This window comes from Thalassophryne amazonica, chromosome 13, assembly GCF_902500255.1.
Source record: "Thalassophryne amazonica chromosome 13, fThaAma1.1, whole genome shotgun sequence".
Taxonomy (NCBI): Eukaryota; Metazoa; Chordata; class Actinopteri; order Batrachoidiformes; family Batrachoididae; genus Thalassophryne; species Thalassophryne amazonica.
Window position 1 is genome coordinate 3,242,697 of NC_047115.1, and position 23,609 is coordinate 3,266,305.

The following is a 23,609-nucleotide window of genomic DNA, read 5'->3' on the forward strand; positions in this document are numbered from 1 at the left end:
ACATGTGTCCTGAGGTTAAAACATGTCCTGACGTTAAAGTGTGTCCTGATGTGAAAGTGTGTCCTGACAGTAAAACATGTCCTGAGGTTTAAACATGTCCTGACGTTAAAGCCTGTCCTGACGTTAAAGTGCGTCCTGACGTTAAAGCCTGTCCTGACGTTAAAGTGCGTCCTGATGTTAAAGTGTGTCTTGACATTAAAGCATGTCCTGATGTTAAAGTGTGTCTTGACATTAAAGCATGTCCTGTTGTTAAAGTGTGTCCTGACGTTAAAGTATGTCCTGACTGTAAAACATGTCCTGATGTTAAAGTGTGTCCTGAGGTTAAAACATGTCCTGACGTTAAAGTGTGTCCTAACATGAAACTGTGTCCTGATGTTAAAGTGCGTCCTGTTGTTAAAGTGTGTCCTGATGTGAAAGTGTGTCCTGATGTGAAAATGTGTCCTGACATTAAAACATGTCCTGACGCTAAAGTGTGTCCTGAGGTTAAAACATGTCCTGATGTGAAAGTGTGTCCTGACAGTAAAACATGTCTTGAGGTTAAAGCATGTCCTGAAGTTACAATAGGTCCTGACGTTAAAGTGTGTCCTGAGGTTAAAGTGTATCCCGACATTAAAGCATGTCCTGTTGTTAAAGTGTGTCCGAGGTTAAAGTGTGTCCTGACGTTAAAGCATATCCTGATGTTAAAGTGTGTCCTTATGTTAAAGCATGTCCTGACGTTAACGTGTGTCCTGAGGTTAAAACATGTCCTGATGTTAAAGTGTGTCCTGATGTGAAAGTGTGTCCTGACAGTAAAACATGTCCTGAGGTTAAAGCCTGTCTTGATGTTAAAGTGCGTCCTGTTGTTAAAGTGTGTCCTGATGTTAAAGCATGTCCTGTTGTTAAAGTGTGTCTTGACATTAAAGCGTGTCCTGTTATTAAAGTGTGTCTTGACAGTAAAACATGTCCTGACGTTAAAGTATGTCCTGATGGTAAAACATGTCCTGATGTTAAAGTGTGTCCTGAGGTTCTGACGTTAAAGTGTCCTGACGTGAAAGTGTGTCCTAACGGTGAAACATGTCCTGAGTTTTAAACATGTCCTGAGGTTAAAACATGCCCTGACGTTAAAGCCTGCCTGTCCTGATGTTAAAGTGTGTCCTGATGTTAAAGTGTGTCTTGACAGTAAAACATGTCCTGACATTAAAATATGTCCTGATGGTAAAACATGTCCTGACATTAAAGTGTGTCCTGACGTGAAAGTGTGTCCTGATGTTAAAGCCTGTCCTGACATTAAAGCATGTCCTATTGTTACAGTGCATCCTGACGTTCAAGCAAGTCCTGTTGTTAAACTGCATCCTGATGTTAAAGCATGTCCTGAAGTTAACGTGTGTCCTTAGGCTAAAACATGTCCTGACCTTAAAGTGTGTCCTGACTAAAACATGTCCTGAGGTTTAAACATGTCCTGAGGTTAAAACATGTCCTAAGGTTAAAGCCTGTCCTGAGGTTAAAACATGTCCTAAGGTTAAAGCCTGTGCTGGCGTTAAAGTGCATCCTGATGTTAAAGTGCATCCTGACGTGAAAGTGTGTCCTGACGGTAAAACATGTCTGAGGTTAAAGGATGTCCTGAAGTTAAAACATGTACTGACGTTAACATGTGTCCTGAGGTTAAAACATGTCCTGACGTTAAAGTGTGTCCTGATGTGAAAGTGTGTCCTGACAGTAAAACATGTCCTGAGGTTTAAACATGTCCTGACGTTAAAGCCTGTCCTGACGTTAAAGTGCGTCCTGATGTTAAAGTGTGTCTTGACATTAAAGCATGTCCTGATGTTAAAGTGTGTCTTGACATTAAAGCATGTCCTGTTGTTAAAGTGTGTCCTGACGTTAAAGTATGTCCTGACTGTAAAACATGTCCTGATGTTAAAGTGTGTCCTAACGTGAAACTGTGTCCTGATGTTAAAGTGCGTCCTGTTGTTAAAGTGTGTCCTGATGTGAAAGTGTGTCCTGATGTGAAAATGTGTCCTGACGTTAAAACGTGTCCTGACGTTAACATGTGTCCTGAGGTTAAAACATGTCCTGACATTAAAGTGTGTCCTGATGTGAAAGTGTGTCCTGACAGTAAAACATGTCCTGAAGATTAAACATGTCCTGACGTTAAAGTGCGTCCTGTTGTTAAAGTGTATCTTGACAGTAAAACATGACCTGAAGTTAAAGTATGTCCTGACGGTAAAACATGTCCTGATGTTAAAGTGTGTCCTGAGGTTAAAACATGTCCTGATGTTAAAGTGTGTCCTGACGTGAAAGTGTGTCCTAACGGTAAAACATGTACTGAGGTTTAAACATGTCCTGAGGTTAAAACATGTCCTGATGTTAAAGCCTGTCCTGACATTAAAGCATGTCCTGTTGTTAAAGTGCGTCCTGACGTTAAAGCATGTCCTGTTGTTAAACTGCATCCTGATGTTAAAGCATGTCCTGAAGTTAACGTGTGTCCTGAGGCTGAAACATGTCCTGACGTTAAAGTGTGTCCTAACTAAAACATGTCCTGAGGTTAAAGTGTGTCCTGACTAAAACATGTCCTGAGGTTTAAACATGTCCTGAGGTTAAAACATGTCCTAAGGTTAAAACCTGTCCTGACGTTAAAGTGCGTCCTGATGTTAAAGTGTGTCCTGTTGTTAAAGTGTGCCCTGATGTGAAAGTGTGTCCTGACAGTAAAACATGTCCTGAGGTTAAAACATGTCCTGAGGTTAAAGCCTGTGCTGACGTTAAAGTGCATCCTGACGTTAAAGTGCGTCCTGTTTTTAAAGTGTGTCCTCATGTGAAAGTGTGTCCTGACGTTAAAACATGTCCTGAGGTTAAAGTGTGTCCTGACGTGAAAGTGTGTCCTGACGGTAAAACATGTCTGAGGTTAAAGGATGTCAATCAATCAATCAATCAATTTTTTTATATAGCGCCAAATCACAACAAACAGTTGCCCCAAGGCGCTTTATATTGTAAGGCAAGGCCATACAATAATTATGTAAAACCCCAACGGTCAAAACGACCCCCTGTGAGCAAGCACTTGGCTACAGTGGGAAGGAAAAACTCCCTTTTAACAGGAAGAAACCTCCAGCAGAACCAGGCTCAGGGAGGGGCAGTCTTCTGCTGGGACTGGTTGGGGCTGAGGGAGAGAACCAGGAAAAGACATGCTGTGGAGGGGAGCAGAGATCGATCACTAATGATTAAATGCAGAGTGGTGCATACAGAGCAAAAAGAGAAAGAAACAGTGCATCATGGGAACCCCCCAGCAGTCTACGTCTATAGCAGCATAACTAAGGGATGGTTCAGGGTCACCTGATCCAGCCCTAACTATAAGCTTTAGCAAAAAGGGAACTTAGGGAACTTTTAGGACAACCTGATAATAATGAATTACAATAGTCCAGCCTAGAGGAAATAAATGCATGAATTAGTTTTTCAGCATCACTCTGAGACAAGACCTTTCTGATTTTAGAGATATTGCGTAAATGCAAAAAAGCAGTCCTACATATTTGTTTAATATGCGCTTTGAATGACATATCCTGATCAAAAATGACTCCAAGATTTCTCACAGTATTACTAGAGGTCAGGGTAATGCCATCCAGAGTAAGGATCTGGTTAGACACCATGTTTCTAAGATTTGTGGGGCCAAGTACAATAACTTCAGTTTTATCTGAGTTTAAAAGCAGGAAATTAGAGGTCATCCATGTCTTTATGTCTGTAAGACAATCCTGCAGTTTAGCTAATTGGTGTGTGTCCTCTGGCTTCATGGATAGATAAAGCTGGGTATCATCTGCGTAACAATGAAAATTTAAGCAATACCGTCTAATAATACTGCCTAAGGGAAGCATGTATAAAGTGAATAAAATTGGTCCTAGCACAGAACCTTGTGGAACTCCATAATTAACTTTAGTCTGTGAAGAAGATTCCCCATTTACATGAACAAATTGTAATCTATTAGACAAATATGATTCAAACCACCGCAGCGCAGTGCCTTTAATACCTATGGCATGCTCTAATCTCTGTAATAAAATTTTATGGTCAACAGTATCAAAAGCAGCACTGAGGTCTAACAGAACAAGCACAGAGATGAGTCCACTGTCCGAGGCCATAAGAAGATCATTTGTAACCTTCACTAATGCTGTTTCTGTACTATGATGAATTCTAAAACCTGACTGAAACTCTTCAAATAGACCATTCCTCTGCAGATGATCAGTTAGCTGTTTTACAACTACCCTTTCAAGAATTTTTGAGAGAAAAGGAAGGTTGGAGATTGGCCTATAATTAGCTAAGATAGCTGGGTCAAGTGATGGCTTTTTAAGTAATGGTTTAATTACTGCCACCTTAAAAGCCTGTGGTACATAGCCAACTAACAAAGATAGATTGATCATATTTAAGATCGAAGCATTAAATAATGGTAGGGCTTCCTTGAGCAGCCTGGTAGGAATGGGGTCTAATAAACATGTTGATGGTTTGGATGAAGTAACTAATGAAAATAACTCAGACAGAACAATCGGAGAGAAAGAGTCTAACCAAATCACTGAAAGCAGCCAAAGATGACGATACGTCTTTGGGATGGTTATGAGTAATTTGTTCTCTAATAGTTAAAATTTTGTTAGCAAAGAAAGTCATGAAGTCATTACTAGTTAAAGTTAATGGAATACTCAGCTCAATAGAGCTCTGACTCTTTGTCAGCCTGGCTACAGTGCTGAAAAGAAACCTGGGGTTGTTCTTATTTTCTTCAATTAGTGATGAGTAGAAAGATGTCCTAGCTTTATGGAGGGCTTTTTTATAGAGCAACAGACTCTTTTTCCAGGCTAAGTGAAGATCTTCTAAATTAGTGAGACGCCATTTCCTCTCCAACTTACGGGTTATCTGCTTTAAGCTACGAGTTTGTGAGTTATACCACGGAGTCAGACACTTCTGATTTAAAGCTCTCTTTTTCAGAGGAGCTACAGCATCCAAAGTTGTCTTCAATGAGGATGTAAAACTATTGACGAGATACTCTATCTCCCTTACAGAGTTTAGGTAGCTACTCTGCACTGTGTTGGTATATGGCATTAGAGAACATAAAGAAGGAATCATATCCTTAAACCTAGTTACAGCGCTTTCTGAAAGACTTCTAGTGTAATGAAACTTATTCCCCACTGCTGGGTAGTCCATCAGAGTAAATGTAAATGTTATTAAGAAATGATCAGACAGAAGGGAGTTTTCAGGGAATACTGTTAAGTCTTCTATTTCCATACCATAAGTCAGAACAAGATCTACGATATGATTAATGGTGGGTGGACTCATTTACTTTTTGAGCAAAGCCAATAGAGTCTAATAATAGATTAAATGCAGTGTTGAGGCTGTCATTCTCAGCATCTGTGTGGATGTTAAAATCGCCCACTATAATTATCTTATCTGAGCTAAGCACTAAGTCAGACAAAAGGTCTGAAAATTCACAGAGAAACTCACAGTAACGACCAGGTGCACGATAGATAATAACAAATAAAACTGGTTTTTGGGACTTCCAATTTGGATGGACAAGACTAAGAGACAAGCTTTCAAATGAATTAAAGCTCTGTCTGGGTTTTTGATTAATTAATAAGCTGGGATGGAAGATTGCTGCTAATCCTCCGCCCCGGCCCGTGCTACGAGCATTCTGACAGTTAGTGTGACTCGGGGGTGTTGACTCATTTAAACTAACATATTCATCCTGCTGTAACCAGGTTTCTGTTAAGCAGAATAAATCAATACGTTGATCAATTATTATATCATTTACCAACAGGGACTTAGAAGAGAGAGACCTAATGTTTAATAGACCACATTTAACTGTTTTAGTCTGTGGTGCAGTTGAAGGTGCTATATTATTTTTTCTTTTTGAATTTTTATGCTTAAATAGATTTTTGCTGGTTATTGGTAGTCTGGGAGCAGGCACCGTCTCTACGGGGATGGGGTAATGAGGGGATGGCAGGGGGAGAGAAGCTGCAGAGAGGTGTGTAAGACTACAACTCTGCTTCCTGGTCCCAACCCTGGATAGTCACGGTTTGGAGGATTTAAGAAAATTGGCCAGATTTCTAGAAATGAGAGCTGCTCCATCCAAAGTGGGATGGATGCCGTCTCTCCTAACAAGACCAGGTTTTCCCCAGAAGCTTTGCCAATTATCTATGAAGCCCACCTCATTTTTTGGACACCACTCAGACAGCCAGCAATTCAAGGAGAACATGCGGCTAAACATGTCACTCCCGGTCCGATTGGGGAGGGGCCCAGAGAAAACTACAGAGTCCGACATTGTTTTTTCAAAGTTACACACCGATTCAAAGTGACCTCCGATTGGCGTAACCAGGTGTCATTACTGCCGACGTGAATTACAATCTTACCAAATTTACGCTTAGCCTTAGCCAGCAGTTTCAAATTTCCTTCAATGTCGCCTGCTCTGGCCCCCGGAAGACAATTGACTATGGTTGCTGGTGTCGCTAACTTCACATTTCTCAAAACAGAGTCGCCAATAACCAGAGTTTGATCCTCGGCGGGTGTGTCGTCGAGTGGGGAAAAACGGTTAGAGATGTGAACGGGTTGGCGGTGTACACGGGGCTTCTGTTTAGGGCTACGCTTCCTCCTCACAGTCACCCAGTCGGCCTGCTTTCCCGGCTGCTCGGGATCTGCCAGGGGGTAACTAACGGCGGCTAAGCTACCTTGGTCCGCACCGACTACAGGGGCCTGGCTAGCTGTAGAATTTTCCACGGTGCGGAGCCGAGTCTCCAATTCGCCCAGCCTGGCCTCCAAAGCTACGAATAAGCTACACTTATTACAAGTACCATTACTGCTAAAGGAGGCCGAGGAATAACAACATTTCACACCCAGAGCAGAAAAGTGCGGGAGAGACAGGAGAAGCCGCCATGCTAAATCGGCTAAGAGCTAGTAGCTACGCTAAGCTAGCGGATTCCTAAAAACACGCAAAGTGAATAATGTGTAAATAATTTAGAGGTGATTCAGCAGAAGGAGTGCTTTAGTTAAGGCACGTAAAGATTACACTGGGAAACAAATCGTAATCTAGATAACTAGATCAATCTAACTGCGCAGATTAAACAGCTAACAGATACAGAAAAACACCGCTGTGCTCTGGAACAGGAAGTGATACAATACCGCAGTGAGAGCCAACCACCAGTAGAGGCAAGCAAGAACCAATACAGGCGTTCCTGTATTGGTGTCCTGAAGTTAAAACATGTCCTGACGTTAAAGTGTGTCCTGACAGTAAAACATGTCCTGAGGTTTAAACATGTCCTGAAGTTAAAGCCTGTCCTCACGTTAAAGTGCGTCCTGTTGTTAAAGTGTGTCCTGCTGTTAAAGCATGTCCTGTTGTTAAAGTGTGTCTTGACATTAAAGCATGTCCTGTTGTTAAAGTGTGTACTGACGTTAAAGCATGTCCTGACGGTAAAACATGTCCTGATGTTAAAGTGTGTCCTGAGGTTAAAATATGTCCTGACATTAAAGTGTGTCCTGACGTGAAAGTGTGTTCTAACGTTAAAACATGTCCTGACGTTAAAGCCTGTCCTGACGTTAAAGTGTGTCCTGACGTTAATGCATGTCCTGTTGTTAAACTGCATCCTGATGTTAAAGCATGTCCTGAAGTTAAAACATGTCCTGACGTTAATGTATGTCCTGACGTTAACATGCGTCCTGAGGCTAAAACATGTCCTCACATTAAAGTGTGTCCTGACAATAAAACATGTCTTGAGGTTTAAACATGTCCTGAGGTTAAAACATGTCCAAAGGTTAAAGCCTGTAATGATATTAAAGTGCGTCCTGATGTTAAAGTGTGTCCTGTTGTTAAACTGTGTTCTGATGTGAAAGTGTGTCCTGACAGTAAAACATGTCCTGAGGTTAAAGTCTGTCCTGACATTAAAGTGCATCCTGACGTTAAAGTGCGTCCTGTTGTTAAAGTGTGTCCTGATGTTAAAACATGTCCTGATGTTAAAACATGTCCTGAGGTTAAAACATGTCCTGACGTGAAAGTGTGTCCTGACAGTAAAACATGTCTGAGGTTAAAGTATGTCCTGAAGTTAAAACATGTCCTGACGTTAATGTGTGTCCTGAGGTTAAAACGTCCAGACGTTAAAGTGTGTCCTGATGTGAAAGTGTGTCCTGACAGTAAAACATGTCCTGAGGTTTAAACATGTCCTGACATTAAAGCCTGTCCTGACGTTAAAGTGTGTCCTGATTTTAAAGTGTGTCCTGATGTTAAAGCCTGTCCTGACATTAAAGCATGTCCTGTTGTTAAAGTGTGTCCTGATGTTAAAGCATGTCCTGAAGTTAAAACATGTCCTGACGTTAACGTATGTCCTGAGGTTAAAACATGTCCTGACGTTAAAGTGTGTCCTGATGTGAAAGTGTGTCCTGACAGTAAAACATGTCCTGAGGTTTAAACATGTCCTGACGTTAAAGCCTGTCCTGACGTTAAAGTGCGTCCTGTTGTTAAAATGTGTCCTGATGTTAAAGCATGTCCTGTTGTTAAAGTGTGTCTTGACATTAAAGCATGTCCTGACGTTAAAGTATGTCCTGACGGTAAAACATGTCCTGATGTTCAAGTGTGTCCTGAGGTTAAAATATGTCCTGACATTAAAGTGCGTCCTGTCGTCAGTAAGTGGATGGTGCATTGTTGTTCACTTGTGTTTAAGTGAAGCACTCAGAAGGAGCCCCGCCCTCTCACACTGCCTGTGTCCTGTGGTTCATTGCTCAGCATGTTTGACAGGAAATGAAGCCCAAATTACAGGCTGCTGTTTCCTGCCTCTGAGCTCGTTAATCAGTCTTGGCTTGTTAATTACGCTTGTTAAGGGGCAATGATGTCACATGATTATCTGCTCCAACTGTTAGCTGTGGAATGTCACGTTACAAATAACCCCAAACTGCATATAATCATGTTTCAGTGGCCATATTAACCACTGACAGTGAACACACCACCAGCCAGTCACTGCAGCTCAGACACCTGAAGAAGCCAATCACCGAGTGTCGAGAGTGACTCCCAGGTCAGGCACTTTAACACCCGCTGACCTACAAAAGCACACATTAATAAACCAGTAATAAAATGTGTAAAGTGACTTTTTTCAGTGTGTTCATTTGAATAACACAAGGTGAAGACTGAAGATGAAGCTGATCTTAAATATTGTTTATTGTGACATTGCTGATGTGGCCAGTTGAGATCAATAAATTTTATTGATGAGGAGAGCTGCTGATTTGATCAGAATCTTCAGTCTGAGGTGGACTTTTAGCTTCCTGATGTCTGTCAGTGGAACCCAGTTAAAGAGCAGAGTGACTCATTGAATCACTCCTTACTTTCAATATCTCATTCTGGTACAGTTTCCTCATTATCAAACACAGAACTAAACTTTTCCACATTATCAGTCATGCAAGCAAGGTAACTGGTTCACTTCAAACCCCTCTGTCTGAACTATATAGTCACTCGGTGATCAGGAAAGCCACACTGATCACCCCTTTCACCACTCCTTCCAGTTTCTACCATCAGGCAGGCAATACAAAGTCCCTCTAGCCTGCAAAAATATTTACAAGAAATCTTTCATCCCCTCTGCTGTAGCAACCCTCAATAAGACCAGATAGATGCTTGTGTTGTCAATTGTGCCTTTTTTAAACAGTGTGTGTATTTTATTCTAGTCTATCTATTCTATCCTCTTCATAGCTGCTCTCACTTCATCCATACTAATCTTTTGCACCTCTCCACATCATCCAGTGTTTTCTATCCCTCATTTTCTTCATTCATCAGCTCCTCAAAATTGTTGGGAAAGTGTAGTGACACGGACCCACAACAGGGGGCGCAAATGAACGGTCAATAGATGAGCCAAAATATAACAATTTAATGTTGTGAATGTGCACAACGAACATACAGACAATCTCAGAATATCATAACAGTCAATCCACAAAGGTGACGTGTGGGCAGGCTCGAGGATAGAAGACGTCTGTCCTGAGAAGAGCCGGAACCACACGATTTCCGCCGCCACAGAACCTGGTGAATACTGGAGCCGCCAAGTCCCGAATTCCCAGGTGATCACCGTCCCCGACTGTCGGATCTGGTACTGCTGGCGAGAACAAAGACAGTCAAGTGTGGGTGTGTGTACACCCAGTAACAATAACGGTGGGAATGCCACCTCCACCTCTCACTCAGAATGCTGAGGTATTTACAGTGATCCCTCAGAGGAAAAGAGTGCCGTCCTGCACTCACTCAGCCTCCACAAGAAGAGGGACCGGTACTCCTGCAAACACTCACAATATACAGCTTATTAGTAACACAAATGGCTGAGGATATTACCTCCAATGAAGTATGATATCTCGGCAACGAGGTGGAGATGACGTCTGGTCTTTATGGAGTGAGATGATCTTGAGTAGATGGGTGACAGCTGTCAAGAGGTAATGAGCGACAGCTGTCACCCCCGGCTGTGTCCATGGCGGCAGCGCCCTCTCGTGCCTGAAGCCCGCACTTCAGGCAGGGCGCCCTCTGGTGGTGGGCCAGCAGTACCTCCTCTTCTGGCGGCCCACACAACAAAAATATTCCCTCCACCTTCTCAACACACTCTCCTCGCTTGTCAGCACATTACCATCTGCATCTTTTACCACCCTAACCTACTGCACATCCTTTCCAGCTCTGTCCCTTTGCCTTGCCAATCGGTACAATTTCAATTTTCAATTTATTTTCATTTATATCACGCCAAATCACAACAAAGATGCATCAAGGCACTTCACATACAGTGGGGAAAATAAATATTTGACCCCCTGTCAGTTTTGCAGGTTTTCCCATCTACAAAGAATGGAGAGGTCTGTAATTTTTATCGTAGGTTCACTTCAACTGTGACAGACAGCATCTAAAAAAAATCCAGAAAATCACATTGTATGATTTTTAAATAATTAACTTGCATTTTGTTGCATAAAATAAGTATTTGATCCCCTAGAAAAACAGAGCTTAACAATTGGTACAGAAACATTTGTCTGCCATTACAGAGGTCAGACGTTTCCTGTAGTTCTTGACCAAGTTTGCACACACTGCAGCAGGGATTTTGGTCCACTCCTCCATACAGATCTTCTCCAAATCTTTCAGGTTTGGAGTTTTAGCTCCCTCCAAAGATTTTCTGTTGAGTTCAGGTCTGGAGACTGGCCAGGCCACTCCAGGACCTTGAAATGCTTCTTACGGAGCCCCTCCTTAGTTGGCTGTGTGTTTGGGGTCATTGTCATGCTGAAGACCCAGCCATGACCCATCTTCAATGCTCTTACTGAGGGAAGGAGGTTGTTTGCCAAAATCTCACAATACATGACCCCATCCATCCTCCCTTCAATACGGTGCAGTCATCCTGTCCCCTTTGCAGAAGAGCACCCCCAGAGTATGATGTTTCCACCCCCATGCTTCACGGTTGGGATGGTTTTCTTGGGGTTGTTCTCATCCTCTAAACATGGTAAGTGGAGTTGATTCCAAAAAGCTCTATTCTGGTCTCATCTGACCACATGACCTTTTCCCATGCCTCCTCTGGATCATCCAGATGGTCACTGGTGAACTTCAAACAGGCCTGGACATGTGCTGGCTTGAGCAGGGGGACCTTGCTGCCCTGCAGGAGTTTAAACCATGACAGCATCATGTGTTACTAATGTAATCTTTGTGACTGTGGTCCCAGCTCTCTTCAGGTAATTGACCAGGCCCTCCTGTGTAGTTCTGAGCTTTCTCAGAATCATCCTTACCCCACAAAGTGAGAGCTTGCATGGAATCCCAGGCCGAGGGAGATTGACAGTCATCTTGTGTTTCTTCCACTTTCTAATAAATAATCATAACAGTTGTTGTCTTCTACCAAGCTGCTTGCCTGTTGTCCTGTAGTCCATCCCAGCCTTGTGTGTTGTATGGCTGGGGGGCCTGGCTGCCTTTTTGTTTCTGTCCTTTGTTTTTCCTTCCAGGTGGCTTGCATTTGGGACTGAGTGGCTGTGTTGCTGAGGTTATCAGGACCTCACCCTGATCACCTGCGGCTCGTCAGGGCTCACAGCTGAGGTGCATCTATATGGATTGGAACATGGTGGCATTTAAGACTGGAGTATACAGTGTGTTTTTGCCAGAGACTCGACCTTGTGACCAGACGGGTGAGATCGTCGTCTCGGGAGCCATCTCATCATCAGTGGATGCAGAGAACATCCAGGGTTTGATGCACGGTCTGTGAAAGAGGAGGGGGTGAGGTCTCACGCTCGTCAGCACACTTCCTGAGGTACGTTAGATTTTGTGACTAACATTTATACAGTCAGTAAATGTGGTGTCCCTCACACCTTATTATATTGAGCTGTACGTTAGTCATGTATCGGCTTCCACTGCAGTGGAGGTTTGTGAACTGGATGTTCCATGCCTGCAGGTTGGGAAGCTGATTAGTAATCAAGCCAGGAAGTGTTTGCTGTTTGTACACCTTTAAGTGTTCTCTCTGTGTGTAGAGTGTGGACTCACATAATGGTTCCTTCTTTCACAGACTCGGTTTGTTGCGGCCACCTGGGGGGTGTCGGTGGACCGTTAGCGCTGCTGGGAGCGCACCATGCCAGACCGCACTTTCTTTTGTTATTTTTTGTATCACTGTTATGTATTAAATTCAGTTATCCTTTGTACCGTGCTCTGCTTATTTCATACTGGGTCCTTCAAATGCTGGTCGGTTCTCCGAGCTGCGTCCGACACATAACACTTGTGCAGGTCTACAGTTTTGTCCCTGGTGTCCTTAGACAGCTCTTTGGTCTTGGCTATTGTGGACAGGTTGGAGTGTGATTGATTGAGTGTGTGAACAGGTGTCTTTTATACAGGTAACAAGTTCAAACAGGTGCAATTAATACAGGTAAAGAGTGCAGAATAAGAGGGCTTCTTAAAGACAAATTAACAGGTCTGTGTGAGACAGAATTCTCGCTGCTTGGTAGGTGATCAAATACTTATTTTATGCAACAAAATGCAAATTAATTATTTAAAAATCATGCAATGAGATTTACTGGATTTTTTTTTAGATTCTGTCTCTCACAGTTGAAGTGAACCTACGATAAAAATTACAGACCTCAACATTCTTTGTAGGTGGGAAAACCAGCAAAACTGACAGGGGGTCAAATACTTATTTTCCCCACTGTAGCACTTTTCCATCTGAGTCAGAAGCTCAAAGTGCTTTACAGTGATGCCTCACATTCACACACTGATGCTGACATACAAGGCACTCACTACACACCAGGGGCAACTTGGGAATTAAGGACCTTGCCCAAGGGCCCTTAGTGACTTTCTAACCAGACAGGGGTTTGAACTGCAGATCCTTTGGTCTCAAGCCCAACGCTTAACCACTAGACCATCACCTCCCAAATAACCATCTATCTGCCACAGCCGGTGACCCGTGGGTGTGTCCTTGTCCAGATGATTTGTGGGCGTGTCCTCACCTCATGTGACAGGTAGAAGGCAGCGATGCCGAGTGGCCAGAAGCAGCAGAGCATGGAGAAAACGCTGAGGCCCAGGTGATGATTGGGAGGCATCAGCAGGAACATGTCCTCACTCTCTGAGTTGCTGGAGTAATTACTCTGAAAAACAAACAGACAGGGGTGTGGTATATTGAGCTAATGGGCTCACTGTAGTTTTTCGTATGTTCATATGTTCACTTCAAAACTGAAGTTATTGTACTTGGCCCCACAAATCTTAGAAGCATGGTGTCTAACCAGATCTTTACTCTGGATGGCATTTCCCTGACCTCTAGTAATACTGTGAGAAATCTTGGAGTCATTTTTGATCAGGATATGTCATTCAAAGCGCATATTAAACAAATATGTAGGACTGCCTTTTTGCATTTACGCAATATCTCTAAAATCAGAAAGGTCTTGTCTCAGAGTGATGCTGAAAAACTAATTCATGCATTTATTTCCTCTAGGCTGGACTATTGTAATTCTTTATTATCAGGTTGTCCTAAAAGTTCCCTAAAAAGCCTTCAGTTAATTCAAAATGCTGCAGCTAGAGTACTGACGGGGACTAGCAGGAGAGAGCATATCTCACCCATATTGGCCTCTCTTCATTGGCTTCCTGTTAATTCTAGAATAGAATTTAAAATTCTTCTTCTTACTTATAAGGTTTTGAATAATCAGGTCCCATCTTATCTCAGGGACCTCGTAGTACCATATCACCCTAATAGAGCGCTTCGCTCTCAGACTGCAGGCTTACTTGTAGTTCCTAGGGTTTGTAAGAGTAGAATGGGAGGCAGAGCCTTCAGCTTTCAGGCTCCTCTCCTGTGGAACCAGCTCCCAATTCAGATCAGGGAGACAGATACCCTCTCTACTTTTAAGATTAGGCTTAAAACTTTCCTTTTCGCTAAGGCTTATAGTTAGGGCTGGATCGGGTGACCCTGGACTATCCCTTGGTTATGCTGCTTTAGACGTAGACTGTGGGGGGGTTCCCATGATGCACTGTTTCTTTCTCTTTTTGCTCTGTATGCATCACTCCGCATTTAATCATTAGTGATCGATCTCTGCCCCCCTCCACAGCATGTCTTTTTCCTGGTTCTTTCCCTCAGCCCCAACCAGTCTCAGCAGAAGACTGCCCCTCCCTGAGCCTGGTTCTGCTGGAGGTTTCTTCCTGTTAAGAGGGAGTTTTTCCTTCCCACTGTTGCTAAGTGCTTGCTCACAGGGGGTCGTTTTGACCGTTGGGGTTTTTCATGATTGTTGTATGGCCTTGCCTTACAATATAAAGCGCCTTGGGGCAACTGTTTGTTGTGATTTGGCGCTATATAAAAAAAAAGTTGATTGATTGATTGATATGTGATATGCACATGCTTAGATAGATGCGCCAGAACGCGAACCACAGTTGGCATGTTGTAGTTATGCTTATGCAAGTATTCAGTAAAGTGGTTAAATGCGTGCAATCGTCTCATCATTAATACACCACATAATTGGCGACGAGGTGAAAAGTGACTGTAGTGAGCAGTGAAGGTGGCAAACTTTGCCAAACCGGATGAATTTAATCCAGAAAATGAACAATGGACAGCCTCGAAACACACGATGTCGAGGAAGAAAAACATGTAGCTACTCTTCTAAGCTCTGTTGGTGCTTCTACATACAGACTGCTACGAAACTTAGTTCAGCCTCTCCAACCTAAAGACAAGACTTTTGATGAAATCGTGGAAATTCTGTCAGATTACTATGAACCAAAACCACTGGTCATAGCCGAGCAATTCAGTTTCCGACGATGTGTTCAGAATGGTGCAAAGGTAGCTCAGTTTGCTGCTGAACTGAAACAGCTGGCTGCAAGATGTGATTTCGGGGATAGACTGGTCGAGGCTCTGCGGGACGGGTTTGTTAGTGGAATTCATGATGAAGCGTGCCAACGCAAGTTGCTTTCCACGGATGAGCTAACGTTTGCCAGAGCCCAGGAGATCGCTGTCAACATGGAAGTAGCCCACCGAGACACACGGCGGCTACGACAAAACGAGCCACCATCTACCTCTTCTGTGCACAAGGTAAATGAAAAACAAAAGCCTTCTCCATCAGCGCAGACAGCGTGCTATAGATGCAAAGGGCGGAATCATCGCCCAAGTGAATGCTACTTTAAAACTGCCAAATGCCATAAATGTGATAAAGTTAGTCATATACAGAAAGTATGCAGAGGTAGCCAGCCTGCCGCGAGGGAGAAGAAAGGAAGGCAAAATAGGAATCAACAAAGAGGGGCAAGTTCTGTGAAAGCAGAAGAAGAGGAGGAAGTGTTCTGTGTAAATGAAACAGACAAACGGGCATTCAAAGCGAACTTCGCCATAAACCGGAGAAATGTTCCAATGGAAATAGACACGGGAGCTGCAGTCAGCATAATATCTGAGGCGATGTATAGAGAGTCATTCGCGGATGTGCCACTAGGGGGCAGTAACGTCACACTTCCAGTAAGAGGGCAGTTCGTGGCAAAAGTTACCTATGGAGATCAGACTGCTGACTTACCATTAATTGTAGTGAAAGGCAATGGACCTGCACTTTGTGGTAGGAACTGGCTTGAAAGCATCAAGTTGGACTGGAAAACAATTAAAATGGTCAGTGAAAATGCAAAACAGCCCTCAGTACCCAAGTCAATACCTGAGGTGTTAGGAAAATACAGTCAAGTTTTCAAAGAGGAGTTGGGAACATTAAAGGAAATTAAAGCCACAATTTCTGTCAAGCCTGATGCCACGCCCAAGTTCCACAAAAGCCGCCCCTTGCCATTCGCAATGAAAGCGCGAGTGGAAGAAGAACTACAGCGACTGAAAAATGAAAACATCATCAGTCCTGTGAAGCACAGTGAGTGGGCCGCTCCTGTCGTTCCTGTGGTCAAGAGAGATGGCAAGATTCGCTTGTGCGGCGATTACAAGGTGACAGTGAACCAGGCAACCAACACAGACATATACCCACTACCGCGCATTGAAGAAGTGCTGGCGACGCTGAGTGGTGGCAAGTTGTTTTCGAAAATCAACCTAGCCTCAGCTTACCAACAAGTGCTCCTTGACGAAGATTCAAAAAAATACACATCAACACTCACAAGGGCTTGTTTGTGTATAATCGTCTTTGCTTTGGCATTAACTCTGCTGTTAGCATCTTCCAGAGAATGATGGAGAGTCTGATGAAGGATCTGAACGTGGTTGTTTACCTCGATGACCTTCTCATAATGGGAAGAGATGAGGCAGAACATCTGAAGAACCTCAACAGAGTCCTGCAGCGCTTGCAAGAGAACGGCCTGCGAGTACAACAAATGTAAAGAACTCCTGACAAGTGACAAAGTGTTAGTGCACTATGATCAGAGCCTGCCGTTGACCGTTGCATGTAATGCTTCAGCTTATGGCATTGGAGCTGTAATCCAACACACAACACCAGATGGAAAAGAGCATCCAATCGCTTATGCTTCACGTACTCTCTCTCCAGCAGAGAAGAAGTATTCGCAAATTGAGAAAGAGGCCCTAAGCCTTGTGTATGGTGTTAAGAAGTTTCACCAATACCTCTGGGGATGTCAATTCAACCTGGTCACAGACCATAGGCCATTACTGACCTTGTTCGGAGAACATAAAGGGCTTCCCACAATGGCAGCAGCCCAGATCCAGAGGTGGGACATCGTACTGTCGGCATACAACTACCACATTGTTTACCGTCAGTCAGAGAAGCATGGCAATGCTGACGGGTTGTCTCGTGTACCGCTATCAGAGACTAAGGATGCTGGAACAGAGACAATCTCTGCCTACGTTGACGCACTGATATGTGAACACCTAGAGGGCGTGCCGCTGACTGCAAAGCAGATTGCCAAGGTAACGAGAACTGACACAGAGCTTTCAAAGCTGCACAGATTCATCATGGAAGGGTGGCCAAAAGAAATTCCTGAAGAACTGAAAGGATACCACAAAAGGCATGATGAACTCTCTGTAGAGCAGGGGTGTGTGTTGTGGGGCACGAGAGTGATTGCACCAGCAAAGCTCAGAGCTGCTGTGCTTAAAGAAATCCACAGTGGGCATCCTGGCATTGTGAAAATGAAGGCAATTGCGCGGCAATACGTCTGGTGGACACATATTGATAGAGATATTGAGAAAGCGTGCAAAGGATGTGAAACGTGTCAGCTAGAGCAGAGCATGCCGCACCATGTGCCACTGCACCCTTTGGAATTTCCAGGAGATATGTGGAAGAGACTTCACATTGACTTTGCAGGACCATTCATGGGCCATATGTTCATGATTGTAGTTGACGCATTCTCAAAATGGCTGGAGGTTTATAAAATGACACAAATAACCTCCTCTGCAACCATCACCAGACTAAAGAGACTTTTTGCATCATATGGATTGTCACAGACAATGCAACAACCTTTGTCTGATGACTTCCAACAGTTTGCGAGGAGAAATGGAATCCTCCACACGACCGGTGCCCTGAGGCACCCAGCCACAAACGGCCTAGCCGAGAGATACGTCTCAACATTCAAGGCTGGCATGAAAAAGCTGGCGAGAGAAGATTTGAGCATTGAAGACAAAGTCTCTCACTTCCTGCTACGGTATCGCACAACTCCCAACAGCACAACAAGCGAGTCGCCTGCTGATGTGTTTTTGAAAAGACATGTCAGAACCAGACTGGACTTTCTGAAACCAAACATTCAAGAAACAGTGAGGAGGAAGCAGTATCTGCAGAAGGACGGTCATGACAGAAAGGCGTTGGACAGACAGTTCGACGCTGACAAGCAAGTTTACCTGCGAAACACTGCTGGCGAAACCCCAAGGTGGATCCCAGGAGTCATCACCCAGCAGTCAGGGCCTGTGTCCTACAAGGTCTGCGGAGGAGCGACGGATCAAGAATACCGACGCCACGGAGACCAGCTGAGACCTCGCCATTCTGCTGGGCTTCCAGATCTGCAACCTGAGAAAGTAGCTGAGGAGACCGAGCCGATGGAGAGCAGTTTCAGAGCATCCCCAGCACCTGAACTGTCAGAGCCAGCTGAGCCGCCTGATCCTGTTGCGGTGACCCTAAGGCGCTCCCAGCGTACCCCAAAAGTGCCTCAACATTACCAGAACTGAGTGTGGTGATAAGAGACTGAGTGCTGATGTTTAGTTAAAGTTACAGTTAAGCATTCAGTTAACTTTATTATACAGTATGGGTAATGTTGACATTTAGAATCTTGTTCTAGAAACACCTGGACCAGGGTTAGCCTGTTTGCTTTGTTTGCTAACTCTGAGATGGCGGCATGACCATACGTCATTTGTCAGGCGTGGGTGTGTCCATACACAGGCACACCCACGCCTCCATCTCTTTACCCATTTATGAGTTTATTCTTCACAAACAGTCTTCAGAAACCTTCTAGGTGACGTCATGGAAGGTTTGTCCAGAATACGGACAGTCTTTGTTCCCCATCTTTGTGCTAAGCTAGGCTAAGAGTTTTAATTTGTTCATTTTTTTTAATCCAAGAATGACTAATAAATAACTAAATAACACTTTTGGACAGTTTCACCATCAGATCATGTGTGTGTTTTAAGGGTCTGGTCCCGGGTGCTGTACCTCGAGCTCCTGGAAGTTGTCCCCGCCGTTGATATCACTGGACAGTGTATAGATCCTCACATCTTCTCCAGCAAGGCCCAGAAACTTCCTGTCTGTAAAGAGTGGTGCATCCCTGGTGGTGACAGATAGCGAGGAGGTGGGGTTTGCAGTGAAGCCCTTGATGAAAGTGGTCTCACAGCAGTCAGCGGGCCCGGACTCCCCCCACATGTGCCGGATGTTCTCTGAGCACAGGATGAGGCCGGGGGAGACTCTCAGGTGAGGGTCTGCCTGCTGGGGGAAGAGGGCTCGGGTGCTGAGGAGCTGAGGAGGAGCCTGGCCTGCTCCACCGCTCATCCTGGGGTGGTGCTCCTGCTGAGGAGGGGCATACGCCACCATGTGGATCTGGTACTGCGGAGCTGAGTAAAATGGCAGCAGTGCTTCGGGAAGCTCCGCCTCCACATTGTGGGTGTTGATGAAGCCACTTTGTCTGCAGGTGTTTCTAGACACGTCTCTTCTCAGGGTGAGAGGGTCACTGTCCCCCTCCTCTCCCATCTCCATCCTTCCTCGGAGCACTCGGGGGTCAGGGGTCAAGTATGTGAGGTTCCTGTTCACCAAAAAGTAATAAGGAGCAGAGACTGAGTAACTCAGAGTTTATTTGAGAAAAAAAAAAAAAATTAAACAGCACTCAGACAGACCACAACTAAGTCACATTGACGGCATGTAGGGACAGATCCAACCAGACTGTCTCTCAGCCTGACTTTCAATCCCCTTCTCTCCAGAGCATATCTCCACCTTTCCAGGTCAGATTCAACCTGATCTCTACTCTCACTACAGATCACAATGTCATCTGCAAACATCAGTCCATGGAGACTCCTGTCTGATCTCATCTGTCAACCTGTCCATCACCACTGTGAACACAAAAGGACTCACAGCTGATCCTTGGTGTAATCCCACCTCCAGCTTGAATGAGTCTGTCATTCCTACTGCACATCTCACTGCTGTCACACTGTCCAAAGCTAAAAAACACATTAACTTTTTTAGTGTTGGAGCAGGCAGCACAATTGCAACATGGGAAAAAAACAGTGGCATTGTCCAAACGTTCCGTAGGGCTGGCCCCTCTATAAGTGTCTGCATGAACAAGACAATCCCGGATGTTTTTTGCCCTGGAAAAGGAGAAGAGTGGCAGTGTATTAAAAATGTCTTTCCCAATGTCATCAATCAATCAATCAATCAATCAATTTTTTTATATAGCGCCAAATCACAACAAACAGTTGCCCCAAGGCGCTTTATATTGTAAGGCAAGGCCATACAATAATTATGTAAAACCCCAACGGTCAAAACGACCCCCTGTGAGCAAGCACTTGGCTACAGTGGGAAGGAAAAACTCCGTTTTAACAGGAAGAAACCTCCAGCAGAACCAGGCCCAGGGAGGGGCAGTCCTCTGCTGGGACTGGTTGGGGCTGAGGGAGAGAACCAAGAAAAAGACATGCTGTGGAGGGGAGCAGAGATCGATCACTAATGATTAAATGCAGAGTGGTGCATACAGAGCAAAAAGAGAAAGAAACAGTGCATCATGGGAACCCCCCAGCAGTCTACGTCTATAGCAGCATAACTAAGGGATGGTTCAGGGTCACCTGATCCAGCCCTAACTATAAGCTTTAGCAAAAAGGAAAGTTTTAAGCCTAATCTTAAAAGTAGAGAGGGTGTCTGTCTCCCTGATCTGAATTGGGAGCTGGTTCCACAGGAGAGGAGCCTGAAAGCTGAAGGCTCTGCCTCCCATTCTACTCTTACAAACCCTAGGAACTACAAGTAAGCCTGTAGTCTGAGAGCGAAGCGCTCTATTGGGGTGATATGGTACTACGAGGTCCCTAAGATAAGATGGGACCTGATTATTCAAAACCTTATAAGTAAGAAGAAGAATTTTAAATTCTATTCTAGAATTAACAGGAAGCCAATGAAGAGAGGCCAATATGGGTGAGATATGCTCTCTCCTTCTAGTCCCCGTCAGTACTCTAGCTGCAGCATTTTGAATTAACTGAAGGCTTTTTAGGGAACTTTTAGGACAACCTGATAATAATGAATTACAATAGTCCAGCCTAGAGGAAATAAATGCATGAATTAGTTTTTCAGCATCACTCTGAGACAAGACCTTTCTGATTTTAGAGATATTGCGTAAATGCAAAAAAGCAGTCCTACATATTTGTTTAATATGCGCTTTGAATGACATATCCTGATCAAAAATGACTCCAAGATTTCTCACAGTATTACTAGAGGTCAGGGTAATGCCATCCAGAGTAAGGATCTGGTTAGACACCATGTTTCTAAGATTTGTGGGGCCAAGTACAATAACTTCAGTTTTATCTGAGTTTAAAAGCAGGAAATTAGAGGTCATCCATGTCTTTATGTCTGTAAGACAATCCTGCAGTTTAGCTAATTGGTGTGTGTCCTCTGGCTTCATGGATAGATAAAGCTGGGTATCATCTGCGTAACAATGAAAATTTAAGCAATACCGTCTAATAATACTGCCTAAGGGAAGCATGTATAAAGTGAATAAAATTGGTCCTAGCACAGAACCTTGTGGAACTCCATAATTAACCTTAGTCTGTGAAGAAGATTCCCCATTTACATGAACAAATTGTAATCTATTAGACAAATATGATTCAAACCACCGCAGCGCAGCGCCTTTAATACCTATGGCATGCTCTAATCTCTGTAATAAATTTTATGGTCAACAGTATCAAAAGCAGCACTGAGGTCTAACAGAACAAGCACAGAGATGAGTCCACTGTCCGAGGCCATAAGAAGATCATTTGTAACCTTCACTAATGCTGTTTCTGTACTATGATGAATTCTAAAACCTGACTGAAACTCTTCAAATAGACCATTCCTCTGCAGATGATCAGTTAGCTGTTTTACAACTACCCTTTCAAGAATTTTTGAGAGAAAAGGAAGGTTGGAGATTGGCCTATAATTAGCTAAGATAGCTGGGTCAAGTGATGGCTTTTTAAGTAATGGTTTAATTACTGCCACCTTAAAAGCCTGTGGTACATAGCCAACTAACAAAGATAGATTGATCATATTTAAGATCGAAGCATTAAATAATGGTAGGGCTTCCTTGAGCAGCCTGGTAGGAATGGGGTCTAATAAACATGTTGATGGTTTGGATGAAGTAACTAATGAGAATAACTCAGACAGAACAATCGGAGAGAAAGAGTCTAACCAAATACCGGCATCACTGAAAGCAGCCAAAGATAACGATACGTCTTTGGGATGGTTATGAGTAATTTTTTCTCTAATAGTTAAAATTTTGTTAGCAAAGAAAGTCATGAAGTCATTACTAGTTAAAGTTAATGGAATACTCAGCTCAATAGAGCTCTGACTCTTTGTCAGCCTGGCTACAGTGCTGAAAAGAAACCTGGGGTTGTTCTTATTTTCTTCAATTAGTGATGAGTAGAAAGATGTCCTAGCTTTACGGAGGGCTTTTTTATAGAGCAACAGACTCTTTTTCCAGGCTAAGTGAAGATCTTCTAAATTAGTGAGACGCCATTTCCTCTCCAACTTACGGGTTATCTGCTTTAAGCTACGAGTTTGTGAGTTATACCACGGAGTCAGACACTTCTGATTTAAAGCTCTCTTTTTCAGAGGAGCTACAGCATCCAAAGTTGTCTTCAATGAGGATGTAAAACTATTGACGAGATACTCTATCTCCCTTACAGAGTTTAGGTAGCTACTCTGCACTGTGTTGGTATATGGCATTAGAGAACATAAAGAAGGAATCATATCCTTAAACCTAGTTACAGCGCTTTCTGAAAGACTTCTAGTGTAATGAAACTTATTCCCCACTGCTGGGTAGTCCATCAGAGTAAATGTAAATGTTATTAAGAAATGATCAGACAGAAGGGAGTTTTCAGGGAATACTGTTAAGTCTTCTATTTCCATACCATAAGTCAGAACAAGATCTAAGATATGATTAAAGTGGTGGGTGGACTCATTTACTTTTTGAGCAAAGCCAATAGAGTCTAATAATAGATTAAATGCAGTGTTGAGGCTGTCATTCTCAGCATCTGTGTGGATGTTAAAATCGCCCACTATAATTATCTTATCTGAGCTAAGCACTAAGTCAGACAAAAGGTCTGAAAATTCACAGAGAAACTCACAGTAACGACCAGGTGGACGATAGATAATAACAAATAAAACTGGTTTTTGGGACTTCCAATTTGGATGGACAAGACTAAGAGACAAGCTTTCAAATGAATTAAAGCTCTGTCTGGGTTTTGGATTAATTAATAAGCTGGAATGGAAGATTGCTGCTAATCCTCCGCCCCGGCCCGTGCTACGAGCATTCTGACAGTTAGTGTGACTCGGGGGTGTTGACTCATTTAAACTAACATATTCATCCTGCTGTAACCAGGTTTCTGTTAGGCAGAATAAATCAATATGTTGATCAATTATTATATCATTTACCAACAGGGACTTAGAAGAGAGAGACCTAATGTTTAATAGACCACATTTAACTGTTTTAGTCTGTGGTGCAGTTGAAGGTGCTATATTATTTTTTCTTTTTGAATTTTTATGCTTAAATAGATTTTTGCTGGTTATTGGTGGTCTGGGAGCAGGCACCGTCTCTACGGGGATGGGGTAATGAG

General features: G+C 43.5%; 1 protein-coding gene across 1 annotated transcript in view; it reads right to left on the reverse strand.

Moving 5' to 3' along the window:
• Positions 1–23,609, reverse strand: part of LOC117523820 (synapse differentiation-inducing gene protein 1) — a 52,011-nt gene that overhangs the window by 22,986 nt on the left and 5,416 nt on the right. Inside the window, exons 2-3 of the mRNA XM_034185428.1 lie at positions 18,985–19,581; positions 13,402–13,539 (exon numbers count right to left, since the gene is read on the reverse strand). Coding sequence (XP_034041319.1) covers positions 13,402–13,539; positions 18,985–19,521 — 675 coding nt within the window. The 5' untranslated portion in view covers positions 19,522–19,581. The remainder of the gene's footprint in view (positions 1–13,401; positions 13,540–18,984; positions 19,582–23,609) is intronic.